Source organism: Mangifera indica, chromosome 10 (assembly GCF_011075055.1).
Source record: "Mangifera indica cultivar Alphonso chromosome 10, CATAS_Mindica_2.1, whole genome shotgun sequence".
Classification (NCBI taxonomy): Eukaryota; Viridiplantae; Streptophyta; class Magnoliopsida; order Sapindales; family Anacardiaceae; genus Mangifera; species Mangifera indica.
The window spans coordinates 17,250,623-17,266,222 of NC_058146.1; the positions used below are offsets into that span (position 1 = coordinate 17,250,623).

General features: G+C 32.6%; 2 protein-coding genes across 2 annotated transcripts; both read right to left on the minus strand.

The window, feature by feature from the left end:
- Positions 1-488: 488 nt before the first annotated feature.
- On the minus strand, positions 489-4,204 carry LOC123226984 (RNA-binding protein 3). Its single transcript, XM_044651581.1, has 4 exons — positions 3,928-4,204; positions 1,601-1,669; positions 1,369-1,475; positions 489-834 (listed from the first exon to the last, which is right to left on the minus strand). Exons 1-4 carry the CDS (start codon positions 4,061-4,063, stop codon positions 697-699), a joined length of 450 nt encoding a protein of 149 aa, XP_044507516.1. The 5' UTR covers positions 4,064-4,204; the 3' UTR covers positions 489-696.
- A 2,203-nt stretch (positions 4,205-6,407) lies between these two features.
- Positions 6,408-12,565, minus strand: LOC123227917 (copper-transporting ATPase RAN1-like). The gene is made up of 9 exons (XM_044653054.1): positions 12,154-12,565; positions 10,753-11,367; positions 9,815-10,244; positions 9,259-9,584; positions 8,882-8,940; positions 8,114-8,456; positions 7,660-7,860; positions 7,292-7,549; positions 6,408-7,106 (listed from the first exon to the last, which is right to left on the minus strand). The coding sequence occupies exons 1-9, from the start codon at positions 12,442-12,444 to the stop codon at positions 6,624-6,626; spliced, it is 3,006 nt and encodes a 1,001-aa protein (XP_044508989.1). The 5' UTR covers positions 12,445-12,565; the 3' UTR covers positions 6,408-6,623.
- Between the last annotated feature and the right edge of the window lie 3,035 nt (positions 12,566-15,600).

The window sequence follows — 15,600 nt, forward strand, 5'->3', positions numbered from 1 at the left end:
TTTTGGTTGCTTTGGTTAATCTTGTCCTTTATGTTGAACGCAAAATTGTCCAAAAGTTCAATTGCTTGGTCAGGAGGTAATATTACCTTACCATGAAAACAGTACCTCGAATGTAACACTATGAGCATTATAACAATTAATGCAATATCAATTAGGGGTTTTTAACAAGCCGCTCATAAGCAACGCGTGGCTTGGCTTCTCTCAAAAGTGAGTCACTCTAACTTAAAGTTGGTTGGCTTAGTAAGATTGTGGGCTCATAACTCGATTCGAGTGAAATATCAATAAATTTTTAATAGGTTCAAATCTTGCTTTAAGTCTTCGAATATAAGAGATAATTAATAAATATATAAATTTAAAGTTTAAAAAATATTTTGAATATTAAGAAGTTTAAATATAATCATTTGAACTAGTTCGAACTCTCCCCCAAGGTAATCAAGACAAGTACTACTCAACTTGATTGTGCCCCAAGCAATACCAACACAATAAGATAAGAGTATGAAAAAAAGATCCAATAAATGAAGCAAAATGTATACAAACCCAGGCATTTACAATTTGGCGACCGTTCATTGCTTTGCACTGAAAAAAAACCTTCACGAGTAATTGTAAGTTGCAGATTCACAGTCATTTGCAAGCCCAGTTTTCTATTCTATTCTTTAACATAAAAATACGATCTTAAACAGAAAGTGAGGAAATTGATCAGTACCAACAATCGGCCACCTCATCTTGCTCAGGAACTTGCTGCTTCTTTGGGGGTCCAGAGGTTTTCGGGTATCCTCGAAATGCTTCTTTCCCAGGTTTTGCAATATCAACGTAAATCAGCCGGCCATCCAAAGACTGGTATCAGGAAAGGTTTTTTTCTTGGTAAATAAATATTTACAATGCACAAAAACACAAGCCTGAGGGTCAAACAACCTAAACTTGCCCTCAGGAAAAGAGTGCAGCAAAGCGTGGTATCGGAAAAGTTTACATGAGCCATTTTGGTTTAATTTAATCAGTCAATTAAGACAAATTCATTAGTGTCCATGCAGTTCGGCTAAATAGAGATAAGTAACACTATTTAGTCTATCTACATGGAAGTTTTTGATAAAATTTATACAGCACTTTTAGGGGAATTTTACGTGACAAGGACTATAGTATTTTTGCCAAACTTTATAGGAGATTGACCTATAGAAAATACAATAAAACTAAGTGTATTTATAATGAATAAAAATTCGGATATCATTAATTATGTGTCACTATGTAATTGGATGATTTTGAATTAAGAAGCAGATCATCATTAGTTTTCAAATTGGTACTCATTATGCATTCACATAGCATCACTCTAGAAAATATAGCCTGAAATGCAAAAGCTAGTTGGGATAAATGAACCTGGCGATCCATATTCTCTAGCGCAATCAAAGCATCATCTTGAGAGGTATATTGAATAAATGCATAGCCTTTGGATTTTTTTGTCAATTCATCCTTGACAAGCTTCACTGCCATACATCATATAAACTGTTAATAGAATCTGAAGCTTCCATTGGAACAAAATCACAAAAGAAGAGACATAAGATAACACTTAAATTCAAAGTTGAAGTGAAATGGACAGAAACAAAATTACCTTCTGCTATTTCTCCGAAGTTAGAGAATTCCTTCTGCAATCTACTTTCATGAGTGCTAAATGACAAATCTGCAATACAGAACACAATTAGAATCTAAAAGTTAAATACATTAAAGTAACATAGTCTTTAGTAAAGGGTCTGCTAAAGCAATTCAATGAATCTTTCCTTTTTCCAGCAATTGTTCAACATCTTTAGGATTTTTTTTTTTCATAAAATAATGATTATAAATGTTCTTGTGTTATACATATACACCATACAAGTAGTGCCATACGATCCAAGTCTATATCCCAAGTTTTGAGTCAAAAGTGATATGTCATTGTCTTAAAGGTATACATTATGAATCAATCAATATAATAGCCCATATGTACCCCTAATAAAATGCCACATTACTTAATATAAGATAGGAACTATGGTGCATTAGAAGAAACATAAGGGCTCAAGCATGAGAATTCTAGCTCATAATGAGGTGGCAAAATCAGGTACTGCAGCAAAAAGGGGCTCTATCTATCTATCTATTTGTCTATATGTGTATGTCTGTATGTATGTATTTGGAGTTGTGGTTATTTCAATCCAATTCTTGTTTAATTGTGTAAAAGTGTGGGAGAATTTGATAGACCTCCCATTTCCAAGGTTGACCAAAGAAGGGGCAACAAAGGAATTCATCACAAACTGAAGTATTGCCTTAAGTAAAGATAATGCGGATAATACCTGAATAAAGTGATAAAGATAAAGATGACAGCAAACAAGATAACAGCAGGGAGTCAAATAAACTCCACAAATAAATGAAGCTGAGAAATAGGAAGAGATTTGTGATTAATCATCAAGGAAAAACATAAAAACAGGGGGGCTTAGGCTTAGGGGAGGTTGAGAGGTTTTAGTCAGCATCCATTTGGTTTCAGTTACATTCTTTTCATTCAGTACAGTTCTTGTTTAGTTCATAATAAAATACAGCAGTATTCAGGAGTTGTAATTCTGCTCGTACTTAATCAATAAAAGCATCCTTTATTCCTTCAGTTCATTTTACAATTACAGTCTCATCCTTTTCCTTCCTACACTGTCACATTAAAACCTACATTCATATTACATAATTACAACCCTGTTCAGAGAAAATCTGTAGGCTTCTTTAAGTGAGACAGCATTTGCTTATTTCCAAACAACTTCATGATGTAAAATAAAAATCTCAAAACAAATGCTCTGGCAGTTTCAAAAACTATTATAAACCTTTCTAATGAAAAGAAGATCTTGAAAATACAAAAGAAGGTTCCTGATGATTTGGAAAACAGGGGTTTAATGAATTTGAAAATAATTTAGAAGAAACTTCTATGGCTTTATAAAACAAACATAGATCCAAATATTTCGAATTTATCTTCATAAAAAAGGTCAATCATATTTATCCTTAAAATTATTTTAAAGATTGAATCCACAACAAAAATAAAATCAAAACAGAAAAGAAAATATTATATGCGTACTACAAAGTCGTAAAGAGATCACAATCCACTACGCTTATATAATATGCGGCCCACTTATATCATGAACAATGTGTTGAACAATCAATGAGCAAACGAACTTTTATTTCACATTATTCCCAACATACAATCATGATGAATTTTCATACAAGCCCCAAGTAAAACCACCATTATAAACGGAAAGTAAACACTTAACATACTGCTTGTTACCCATCTATGAAGAATTCTCACAGGCATTACAAGCACATTCAACAAATTTGTCTATTAATTTATTGACACTATAATTATTTAAAACCCTATAATATGCACCCGAATCAAATAAAAACAATACATTTTGGCAAACAGAAAAAAAAAATGGTTATTGAACAATTCTTTTGTTAGCACAATTGACCCTTTTGACTCATAAATTTGAACCATAATAAATAGTGTAAATTCGAGCAGTTCTTCATTCATTCAACTAATCTTTTCATAAATTTATCTTCAACCATATAGTATAACTAGCATAATCTTAGCCACCACAATCTTAATAAACCAATCATCTACCACTAGCCGCCATGTCTCTACTAACAAACCACCTAATCCTCAATTCTCTGTCCTTCCCAAATCTATTAAACATTAACACCAAAATTACAAAATTTAACATTTTAATAGAATGTAAGCACAAGCACAACAAAAGATGCAATCAAACAAGTAGTTCAATTTATAACTAAACAACTCCATAAAACAACTAAATACCGAACCCAGCTAAACCCAGGTAGGAAAATTCATCAAAACAGAGATTATTGCTCTTAAAAACTGAAACCCAGATGAAAAATATCCAATCAAAACAACAGCTAGAAAAGGAAGAGACTTGACTGTACTTCTAACCATGATTCTGCTTGCAAGTGGATAATCAGAAAGTGATGCTCTCAGTTTCAAAGACGCACAGTGCGTACGATTTGACAGAGGCTTTACGAGGATGGTCTGCGAGGTGCAAGAGAACATTGATGCCCACATCGTTGTTCTTCAATAAAAATCTCTTTGTGAAAACTGAAGCTTTGCGGGCAATTATATTCTTATAGAGTTTGTTTTGTCAACAATCAAAATTGTGCGACACCAATTAATTTCATAAACTTTATCCTTGTGAGTTGTGAGATCAAATTATTTCACAAATGATATATACTGTTGATGCATAGGGTTGGCAACCCGGGGGCGGGGGTTTGGGGAATATCCCTATCCCTGTTACGGGAATAAAAATGATTCTTCATCCTCTCCCCGTAAAGAAAAGAAAAATCTCCCTCTCCTCTTTTCTCCATCCCTTTTTTATCCTTACAAAAAAAATCTCCTCTTCGTAACCACAAAAAAAAATTCTTTTTTTACTTTTTAAATACAATATAAATATATTAAATAATATAATTAAATTAAATTAAAATTAACCCACTATTTCAAATATAATATATTAACTACTTTAATATATACAACAAAAACCTAAATAAATTTAAAAAATATAAATAATTTAAAACTATAAAAAATATATTAGTATTTTAAATAACTATATTAATATAAAATGATGGGATGGGGGCAAGGAGGGGAAGGGGCGGGGTGAGGAGGGGACACATGTATCCCTATCCCCGGCCCGTCTTCGATTGTGGAAAATTTTTTCATCCTCATCCTCTTCTCCATTTCTATCAAAGAATTTTCTTTTCATTAGGGTCAAAGAACGTAAGAATCCCTAAAATTGGACTCAAATTGTTATCCCTATTGATGCAGATCCTAAGTCATCATGGAGACAAGTATTGGGTCCATATAAGTTCTCTATGGTGTGTTTTTTATTCGGATAAGGTTGTCATGTGTCGATTTGGGCTATTATCATCAACAATAGCCCACACATGATAGGCCCAATTGGTGATGTTTTATTCACCAATTTTTTTTTGTAACAAACAATTTTATCAAAATGGGACTGTCATTTAAACTCTGGATTTAATAATCGATCTTATAATTATTAAATCAAATAAATTAAGAATTTAATCTTAAAATATTATCAAAAAAAACTTGAATCAATATCTTCTTATAGAGATTATAAGTGTTTTTGGATAATGATTTTAATTTCTATAAGTGCTTCTGAACCAAAGTGGGAGAAAGGGGTATGTATCAAAATAGTTTATTTTAAATTCTATAAGTGCTTTTATATGGCAAATAACCTAGTAAGCGTTTGTAGTAAAGGTTTAACTTATTTAAAGAGCTTATTGAGAGAATTGTTAAATTCAATTTAAATCGACCTTAAACAAGACTGAGCTTAAAGCCGATAAGTTCATTTCCAAGGCCAAAACTCAAGTTGACAGGCCCCTTTTTGCTTTCAAAAGAAAAGGGTGTAGAGCTCGGAAAGCCTGTGAACCGTTGCACCAGGGACCTGAAATTGTTAGCGTTGGCAATCAGGAGAGTTGTGAGAGTCTTCTTGGAAGCTCTCGATTGTCCCCAAACGTTCATTGCACGCCCTTTTGGGGAGTCAGAAGTTGTTGAGCATAAGTTTTCAGGGCCTAAAATGTTTGTCGGGTGGTTGTGACCAAATTGGCATCACAAAATGGCACGGAATTCCCTTCCAGGTTTTGCTGATAAAAGTCATAAAATTGCAACTACTCACCAGAACTTGCCATGCTTCCGCTAAGTTTTTCCGAGTGATGAGGTTAGTCTTTTACAGTCTTAATTTAAGGATGATTTATGTTGCAGAAAGAATGAGCAAACGTTTGGCGGCTCCATGTCGTAAAAGTAAACATGCATACTATTGACAATTCCTGGTGAAAGTGAAAGATTCCAGGAGGCAACATAATCAAGTTAATTTCAATGGGATGATCATATCAGAGCATACCTCAGCTTTTCAGTCTTAGATGTGTTTATAATTAGGGATAGATTTTATCCAATGGAGACATTTAGGATTTTTATTAAGAATAAGAATCCTGGTAAGATACTAACCCAAAAAAAAGAAAGATCCTAATAAGATTTATCTTAAGAATAAATATTTTAAAAGGGTTTCTCTAAATTCTAATATATAAACACATTATATTTTGATACAACAATTCATTAACAATGTATGGTAAGTGAAGTAAAGATATATTAAAATAATATTGACTTCTTATAATGATATCCTAATTTAGGTGAACCATAACAAATCAAGCAAGTTTTGTTTTGCTTTATTGATTTCACACTCTCTAGTCATTCAGATTTATCATTCTTCATAATGGTTTTGTGCTCCATGTTACCAGTCTTTGTTCTTTTTAAAATAGAAATTTTTTTTTTCTACAATAAAAATGCAAAAATCTCCCAAACTTGCCCTGGACATTTTAGAGAAATGAGAGACATGATCTTAAGTGAGAAAAGGAGAATGATTAAGATACTATACAATTACCAACAATTTACATTTTATGGGGTGGTAAAATTAACCCCATCCCAATGAAAATGTCAAAGTAAAAAGGAAGAGAAAAATACAACAAAATTGAGACATTTAATTTCCAGCACTCCTTTTGACAGATATTAAGTTCATTCTGTGACTAGAGTGTTTTTTTTCCCCCTACTTTGACTTTTACTCTACAGTAATTTCTAGTATTGTTGTAAGTCTTGGTTTTTTGTATCTCCTAAGAAGCAATGAGGAGCATACAACACTTACAGAAGAGAGAGCCATACACGCACCAGCCACCCATGGTGGCAATTTGATTCCTAGAGAAGGAAAGAATGCGCCAGCAGCAACAGGGATTGCAACAACATTGTAGGCCATGGCAAAGACATAATTCAAGCGAATACGCGCAAAAGTTTTTCTGGAAAGGTCAATGGCTGTGATTACATCTTCTAAGTTATTCCGCATCAGTACGTAGTCTGCTGCTTCGATGGCGATATCTGTACCTGCCCCGATTGCCATACCAATGTCAGCAGCAGCTAGAGCAGGCGAATCGTTGATTCCATCCCCAACCATTGCTACTATGCTTCCATCTCTTTGAAATGAACAGACGGCATCAGCTTTTCCTGCTGGCATTACCTCTGCCATCACATGTTGATGTTGAATGCCAACCTGCCGAAAAACAAATAATTTTATTCATGCTTCAAACAAATTATAAGAATTTTGAATACAGGTTAGAAGTTAGATATCAATTCCTACCAATAATCAATTGATTACGACTGGAATGGAATATCATTGCAGTCAAAATTCGGAACATTGCATTTAAAGTTCCAACAAATAGAACAATATGCACAAACCTTTCTGGCAACAGCCATCGCTGTCCTCCAATTATCTCCTGTCACCATGACTGGTATAACACCCATTTTCATAAGGCCCTCAATGACCACAGCAGATTCTCTCTTTAGTGGATCTGAGACACCCAAAACACCAATTAAGTTATCATCCAATGCTACAAGTATGCCTGTCTGTGCACTTTCTTCCAATTCTACAAGAAAACTTTCTACATGGGTTGGAATAGTGATTCCACTTTCAGTCAGCAACTTCCGGTTACCCACCTGTTCAGGATACATATAGCCTTCAATAAGGAACCTCCCAAAAACAACAAATAAATTTTCTCAACCTCAAACTGCAGTGGGGAACAATCTTTTTAGATCCAAAAACTCACCAAAACCTGTTTTCCTTTTATTAAGCACTGTACACCTCTTCCAGGAAGAGCTGAAAAATCAGACACATCAAGAAGCCATCCAGAAACATTGAAAACTCTGCCTTGATTTTGAGTATTCTTGGTTGGCAAGGGATCTTCGAGAAAATGAAAATGGTGTGCGTACTCCAATATTGCTCTTGCCAATGGATGTTCACTGCTAAACTATTAAATGGAAGAAGAAATATTACTTTTTGTTGACACCCTTCTGTTGCCTACTATCTCAAAAAAGGTTTTCCTACTTCAGCACCAAAAAGTAAATTATATGTAAGTAAATATGTTTAATGAAAAACCAAAACAAAGACCTGGATCCCTTTTAGTACCAAATCAAACCATCCAACTTGCATGTTACACTAATTTATAGCAGACATGAGCTCTTTGGGAATGGGGGAGGAGACATGAAGTTAATGGAAGTTACCTCTGCAGAGGCCACAAGTGTAAGAAATTCACCAAGGTCCATTCCGGAGAAAACCTTTGCAGTTGTAACAGTGGCTTTTCCTTGGGTTAGAGTGCCTGTTTTATCAAATATCACATATTTAACCTTCTGAGCTCTTTCCAAAGCATCACCTCCTTTAATAAGTACACCATTGTTAGCCCCAACACCAGTTGCAACCATGACGGCAGTAGGTGTGGCCAAGCCAAGAGCACATGGACATGCAATCACCACTACTGATATAGAAAACATGAGGGCAAAAACAAAATAATTGCCATTTTCAGGCAGCCACGTTTCTGGGTATGCTACAGCAATTCCACCAATATACCTATAAACAATAACAAAAAATTGACAATTACAGGGAGGTATACACCATGGCAGTGATGTAAACATTATAAGTGGCATATCTACCATCAGAGAAGACATAGGAGGTAATGTAACATACAATCCCAAAAGCATACAATCATGTAAAAGGACGCAAACAGCAGTAATTAAATTTCCACTCACTCACTCCTTGTGTATATGCCTAAAATTTAACAGACTTGTCAAGCGAATTAATAAAATGCACATAGGTTCAAAGATATGGCCAAATTGCATTGTCTTACAATTCAGTTGGCTAGAGGAATATAAACACAGGAAATTCTGATCAGTATTACTTTGATACCAACATTGAGAAACTACTGATCCCAAAAGCTTTTCAAGTAAAAAGAAATAGCTCAGAAACATTATTTGAACTCTTTATATCGAACTTACCAGCCAAAAAAAGTCAACAATGACAAAGCTACCACCATAGGAACAAAAATGCTTGCAACCTGAAAGTAAAAAAGAAACCATGATGTAAGAAAAAAATCAAGTTCATTACAATTAGCGATCAATAATTTGACATTAAAAAGAACAAAAATATTTTTGACATATGGTTTCAGACTTCATTTAACATTGCAAGATCAATATTAACTTATCTTTCCAATACATCTACAATATCTAAGATTACATTCAAGACACTTAACCATTGACATTTGCAAACCAAAGATAAAGGGATTTGACGTATAACAATATCCAGATTGTGCCTACATGAAAGGCAAACCACTCCAAAAACTAACAATGTGAATTAGCAGAATAAGTAAACTTACCAAATCAGCAAACTTCTGAATGGGAGCTTTTGACATCTGGGCTGTCTCAACCAAACTAATAATCTGACTTAAAACTGCATCAGATCCTACTTTGGTGGCTTTAATGTGAAGGACACCACGTAAATTTATTGTACCCCCAACAACTGACGAATCAATCTCCTTTGGAACTGGTATAGCCTCACCAGTTACCATGCTCTCGTCAACATAACTTGTACCCCACTCCACAATACCATCAGCAGGAAGCTTTGCACCAGGAAGAACCTTTAATGTGTCACCAGGCTGAATTAGCAAAGCATCTATTTCTCTTTCCTCAATACACTTTCCTCCTAGAAAACCAGCAAATCAAATTACTCAGTTTTAGATTTCAAATTCTGTTTTGTTTTTTTGGCATCATATAGATCAAAATAAATCTATCTTGTGCTTGGATATCTATTTTAAATTCACTTAAAATATGACCATTTCAATATAACATAATGAAAGTCCAACAAAAGTCTAATCAGAGTTTTGAGGGAAGAAAAAAGACACACAAAGACAAAAAGAAATAAAAAGCATTTACCCTTGTCTTTGACAATTAACAGTGCTTTTGCAGGAGTAAGTTCAACTAATTTCTTGATAGCATCCGATGTTTTCCCCTTTGCAAGACTTTCCAAATACTTCCCCAATAATACAAAAGTTATAAGCATGGAGCTAGTTTCAAAGTACGTGGGAGACCAAAACCCTGTAAGTGCCCCATATAGAAGTGCACCAACAGAGTAGAAGTAAGAAGCTGAAGTTCCCAATGCAACCAAAACATCCATGTTAGTTGAACCATTTCTAAGAGCTCTGCCAGCAGCAATGTAGAAGCGCTTTCCAATCACAAATTGAACAATGCTCACCAATACCCATTTCAACCAATCACCCATTAGGAAGGGTCCACATCGCCGGAGCATTAAGGCATCCAACAATGGTATGTGAGGACAAATTACTTGAATTAGAAAGACAGGAATCTGGACCAGATTCAATAAGAGCTCAAAGTTAATATAGAAATAAAAAGTTAAAGATCTATTAAACCAACTACATATTGACAATCTATTTTTACTACAATATAAAGAGATTGTTTCAAAGCTAAATTCCTGCAAAGAATCAATGCCTTCTCTTACTGAACTTAATAAGATGAATGCTAAAATGTGGTTGTACATATGCTCTCCAAAGAAAATTTTTTTATGGGGCCCAGACAATTAAACATGTTTATGGAATACACGCTGCCGTTAATCTGGAGTATTAGATCGTAGGTGCAGTTTTTTATATGGAATATTGTTGTTTGAGTATGGCTAAAAAATTGTAAAAATTCCATTAGAGGGCTTTCCTAGCTCCCCAAAGAATACTAAAATATCAAAAGAAAGTGATTAAGACAAAACATATACTCCTATTAAAAAGGGGAAATGGAAGACAAAATAAAAACTGAGTTGTCTACCTATCCTGTATTTTGGGTCAGAGAAGAAAGAAATCACTCACACTGAGAAACAAGCTCGAAGTGAAAAGCTGAAAAATACTTGAGGCTTCTGAAACATCTCTAGAAGTCATTCTAGCATATGGGTTCATAACATGTAATTTAAACTTCCCAAGGCTTCCTGCCTCAATCCCCTCAACTATAGATCTTGAATTGACAAGTTCGGGATCAAAAAGAACTTCTAATTCTCCTGATATTCTATCAAAACGAAATTGTCGGATTCCTTTAAAATGGCTAAGTATGCCTTCTAAGATATGTACATCCAGCTCAATGAGTACCCCAGTAACCCCAAGTACTATTTTATCCTGTTCACTGCTCTGTACAAATGAACCTTCGAAACCAGCATCTTCAATTGCATTGACTATATCCTCTTTACTAATTACAGCAGGATCATACTCAACCTCCCCTATTGAAGTAGCCAAAGCAACTACTGCCTTTTTCACACCAGGCAGACTCCTTAAAATACCTTCAACAGAGTTCACACAGGCAGCACAAGTCATACCCCCTATCATGAACTGCCCCATCAGCGTTCCATGTGGCTTTTGACCAGATGTACTCGGTTCAGTTAGTATTTCTGCCTCAAATCCTGCATCTTCAATTGCATTCTTTATGTCTTCTTCCTAAAATATGAAGTCAAGAAATACATCAGTAAAGAAACCACGTTCGCCATGTTGGGATAATCGATGGTTAAAACAAAAGGATAGCATAATCAGATAGCCAGAAATTTTGAAACAAGGGAGCGAAAACGGAAACTACGGAAGTGTCTTCTCAAAAAAGTATAACATACGTGATCATTCTCACATCCCTAGCATGCAAGTGGAAATAGAAGATGGTCAGAGCATGTATTTAAATGTATTCAGGTTAGCCAGGCAGAATCTTAAATAGAGTAAGATAAGCCATATGCGGTTGTATGCCTGTAAAGTTTTCAACACTGATCCGAATGTCATGTTTTGAAATTTTGTACAAATCCTTAAAAACAACAACATCAAAACAACATTAACTTATCATCACAAGAAATAAAAATAAAAACTTTAACAACAACATCTAACTCCAATTTTCAAAAACTAGCACCAAGAACAATGAATCAAAACCATCAGTACCTTACTAAAAAAACTCCATTTTTTTCCAAAACACAAAAATATATCCGAATTAAGAAACATGAAAGCAACATAATTTACCATTGCTTAAAAGAAATTTAAAAAAAAAAAAAACCCACGAGCAAGTTTCAGAACCAAAAGTAGCAACTAGCAACCTTTTTACATCAACAACATAACGCCCCAAGTTTCCAAAACTAACCCTGGCCTGTCATCAAAATTCACCGAGCTTAATGAAATCAAACGCTACCAAACAACCTCAAATTTGTCACTTGTTTTTTTAAAACACCCGACCCATTTAAAAGACCTCACCTTAACCAAATCGGGGTTATAAACGACATCAGCTTTGTTCTGCAGCAAAGCAACAGAAGTTTTGACCACTCCATTGACCGCCCTGAGAGCTCCTTCAACGGAGTTCGAGCAGGCGGCACAGGTCATCCCCGTGACTCGAACGAGAATTCGGCTCATACCCTCTTCGATTCTCATCAAATTATCATCACGTTTGTCGCAATAATCCAAAAGCCGCACGTCTTCCATGTCTTCATCGGACGGGGTCGACCCGTTGACCTGTGTGAGCTGCAAGTCCCTGATGCTCGGCGCCATTTCAAAGCACGAAAACAACAACACCAAGCATACGAAGAGAAGGACTTTTAAGGGAGAGGGTTAGAGAGAGAGCAATACATTTAGAGAGATAAAAATGGAGGGATTTTCAGAAGAAATAAAGAGAAAATAATAAGAGAGAGAAGTTCCCGGGGAGCTGGTGAAGACGGCAAATTTTTACTGAAATTACTATTTTGCCCTTAAAATTTCGGTTTCTTCTTATGAGAATTTCCCTTTTTTTTTTAACCAACAAATTAAAAGAAAAAAATAAATTTTATTTATTTATTAATACTAATTAGAGGAATGATCTTATTTTCAGAACAAGCCCAGACTCAAACTAAGTTGGTTTAGGCTTGACTTAATAGTTTAATTCGAATTTATTTTAAACAAACTCAATCAAAATTTGAGTTAAGAACATCAATTCATTTTTTAAACTAAATCTAATTAAAACTAAAAGAAATTTAATTCAATTCAATTCGTGTATTAGGTGAATAGCTAGGTGATAATTGTTAAATGTTGCAACGTGATCGAATAATACTATGGAAGCCTTAGGTTCGAATAATTTATTACCCCAGTAATATTTTTTTTTTATTATTAACATTATCTTATTTAGTTTTATTAAATAATAAAATATTTTAATATTTTTCTATTAACAATAATGATATGTTAAATACTTTGATTACCAATTATGTATTAAAATACTATTAAATTAAATTTTCAATATGTTATTAATATAAAGAATATTTTAAAAAGGATATAAAATAAATATTTTAATATAATACATATAAGTGTAAACGAATACAATACTAATTTATATTGAGTAGTCTTTAAAAAATATTTAAGTAAAATAATATTTTAGAATTTTTTATTTCCATCAATCAAATATAATTATTATTTATATATCATTTTACTAAATATGATAATTTAATCTTAATAATTTTAAAAATAATTTATGTTAAAGTAATATTTTATTTTATAATAAAAAATTAAATGAACCAAATTCACCCTTTTTTATACTAATTAATGAGTAATAATAAATATTAAAAACTATCCTATTATCGTATTGTAAATAATATAAATATTTATTTTATTTTTAATTTAAAATAATATACACATATATTATATGTAAACTCATTGAGATTTAAAAAATTTGGGGTGATGATGTTAAACATAAAGTTTCATAAAAAAATTTTGATTCTATGTAATAAAATTATATTGAGAGGGTATTTTGGGAAAGGCAAAATTTTGTTGCCGGTTTTGAGAAAAAGAATAGCGTGTCGTGTGTCAGTTCTTCTGTTAATACGACAGCGGTTAGAGAATTAAAAACGTTGAAGGCATGCTGACGGGGACCGGCCACACGGCTAAAAGACATGCAAATCCAAATTGGGAAGTTGACTTCTTTATAATCCTTAGGAACCTCTAAAATATACTTAGATTACGCTAAAGGCGGTTTGATTTAGGTTTTTTTAAGATTATTTTGATAATTTATTTTTTATTTTTTTATTTAGTTTATCAATAATAAAATATTATAATAATATTTTATTATTAATACTGATATAACAGATAATATAAATGGTATCACCTTAAGTATTTAAAGATTACTGAGGTAATTTTAATTTTATTATAATTATATTATTATTTATTAATTTATTGAAATAAAAATAAATTTATTTTTAATTAATATGACAAATAATATAAAAAAATTTAAAAATAATTATATTCAAGAGCATTTAAGTAAAATAATTTACTAATAATATTTTATTACCTTTAACCAAATACAATAATTATTTATAGCTATCAAATTTTATCAAACATAATAATTATTTATACCCAGTAATCTTCTAAGTAATCTATCTTTAAAGTAATCTTTCTATTTTGGTAATAAAATATTACCCAAATCGAACACCTCTTAAAAGGGTATCTTCAAGGTTTAAATTCAACTCAAATCAATAAATAATTTGCATGTATAATCTAATTCTTTTTTTTTTTTTTCACTAAAGAGAACAAACAACAAATCAAACTAATTTTGCATCTACAAGCAAAATTTACTAAAAAGAAATCGTATAGTGTAAAGATGACACTTTCTCCACTAACCAATAAAAAACCAATTAATATTTCCACTAAGAAGAACTAGACAACTTATCATCATCTTCATCAATGAAAATGGGTATCCTTCGTGTTCCACCATTTCTGTAGGGAAAATGTGGGGATGATTTGGCACCCATATCTTCATTTTTTGGACCTTTGGACCACCCATGAATTGTAATTTAATCTTTCTTTATTTAGAGAAGGGGGACAATTCTTTATTTAGTCATTTCATAATGTTATTTGAATATGTTAGTTTCAAGTTTGATACAATGATATTAAGGTAAATGCTCAAACTCAAGATCATCAATTTATAAAGTATTTGACTTGAATTTAAGTTTGAAACAAAAATGATTGACTTAAATATAACTTAAAAATTTACGATTAAACTTATAACTTTAAATTTTTTTATTTAAATCTCGTAATTTATATATTTATTAATTACCTTCGTATTTAAAAATATAAAATAACAAGTTAAAGATTTTAATATAATATTGAATCTTTTAAAAGTTTATTAATATTTTACTAAATTTGATGTCGAAAGTTCATAAACTTACTGATCTGACAAAGTAAAATGGATAACGTGGAAAATAAGAATTAGGTGAACTCAAATTAATAAATTGGAAAAACAATAAAAAGAAGTCTCCTTTTTATACACCTAATCCATTATAAAAATGTTACAATCAATTGTTGGTGTTTAGTCATTTGAAGAAGAACGTCAATTTCAACAGTTGGGTTTATTGATTAGTCGTTGGTTAAGTTTTTGGTGCAAGGTAAGCGGTCAAATTATAAGTGTCATTATATGGGATATGTGATTGTTAATGATGGCTAGAATTGGATTCAAACCAAGTTTATTCGAGTTCTAATTTAAGTTTGGCTCAAACAAGTCTAAAATGAGTCAACTTTATACGAGTTTGATCGAGCTCAAGCTCGAGTTCGAGCTATTTGTCAAAATTTTTAATTAAAAATTTTGATACAAAACGATATCGTTTTGATTAATATGTATTAAAACGACGTCGTTTTAATAACGAAAAATGAATCAAACTGAATTCAAACCAAATTTGAACTTAGCTT

Excerpts from the sequence above, each read along its gene's own strand:
- LOC123227917 (XM_044653054.1), bottom strand. The coding sequence starts at position 12,444 with ATGGCGCCGAGCATCAGGGACTTGCAGCTCACACAGGTCAACGGGTCG. Across the intron at positions 9,585-9,814 it reads GTTAATTGTCAAAGACAAGG|GAGGAAAGTGTATTGAGGAA; the intron begins GTAAATGCTTTT and ends CTGGTTTTCTAG. Across the intron at positions 7,550-7,659 it reads TAAAAGGAAAACAGGTTTTG|GTGGGTAACCGGAAGTTGCT; the intron begins GTGAGTTTTTGG and ends TATCCTGAACAG.
- LOC123226984 (XM_044651581.1), bottom strand. The coding sequence starts at position 4,063 with ATGTGGGCATCAATGTTCTCTTGCACCTCGCAGACCATCCTCGTAAAG. Across the intron at positions 1,670-3,927 it reads AAGCAGAATCATGGTTAGAA|ATTTGTCATTTAGCACTCAT; the intron begins GTACAGTCAAGT and ends TCTGTATTGCAG. Across the intron at positions 1,476-1,600 it reads CTTCGGAGAAATAGCAGAAG|TGAAGCTTGTCAAGGATGAA; the intron begins GTAATTTTGTTT and ends GATGTATGGCAG.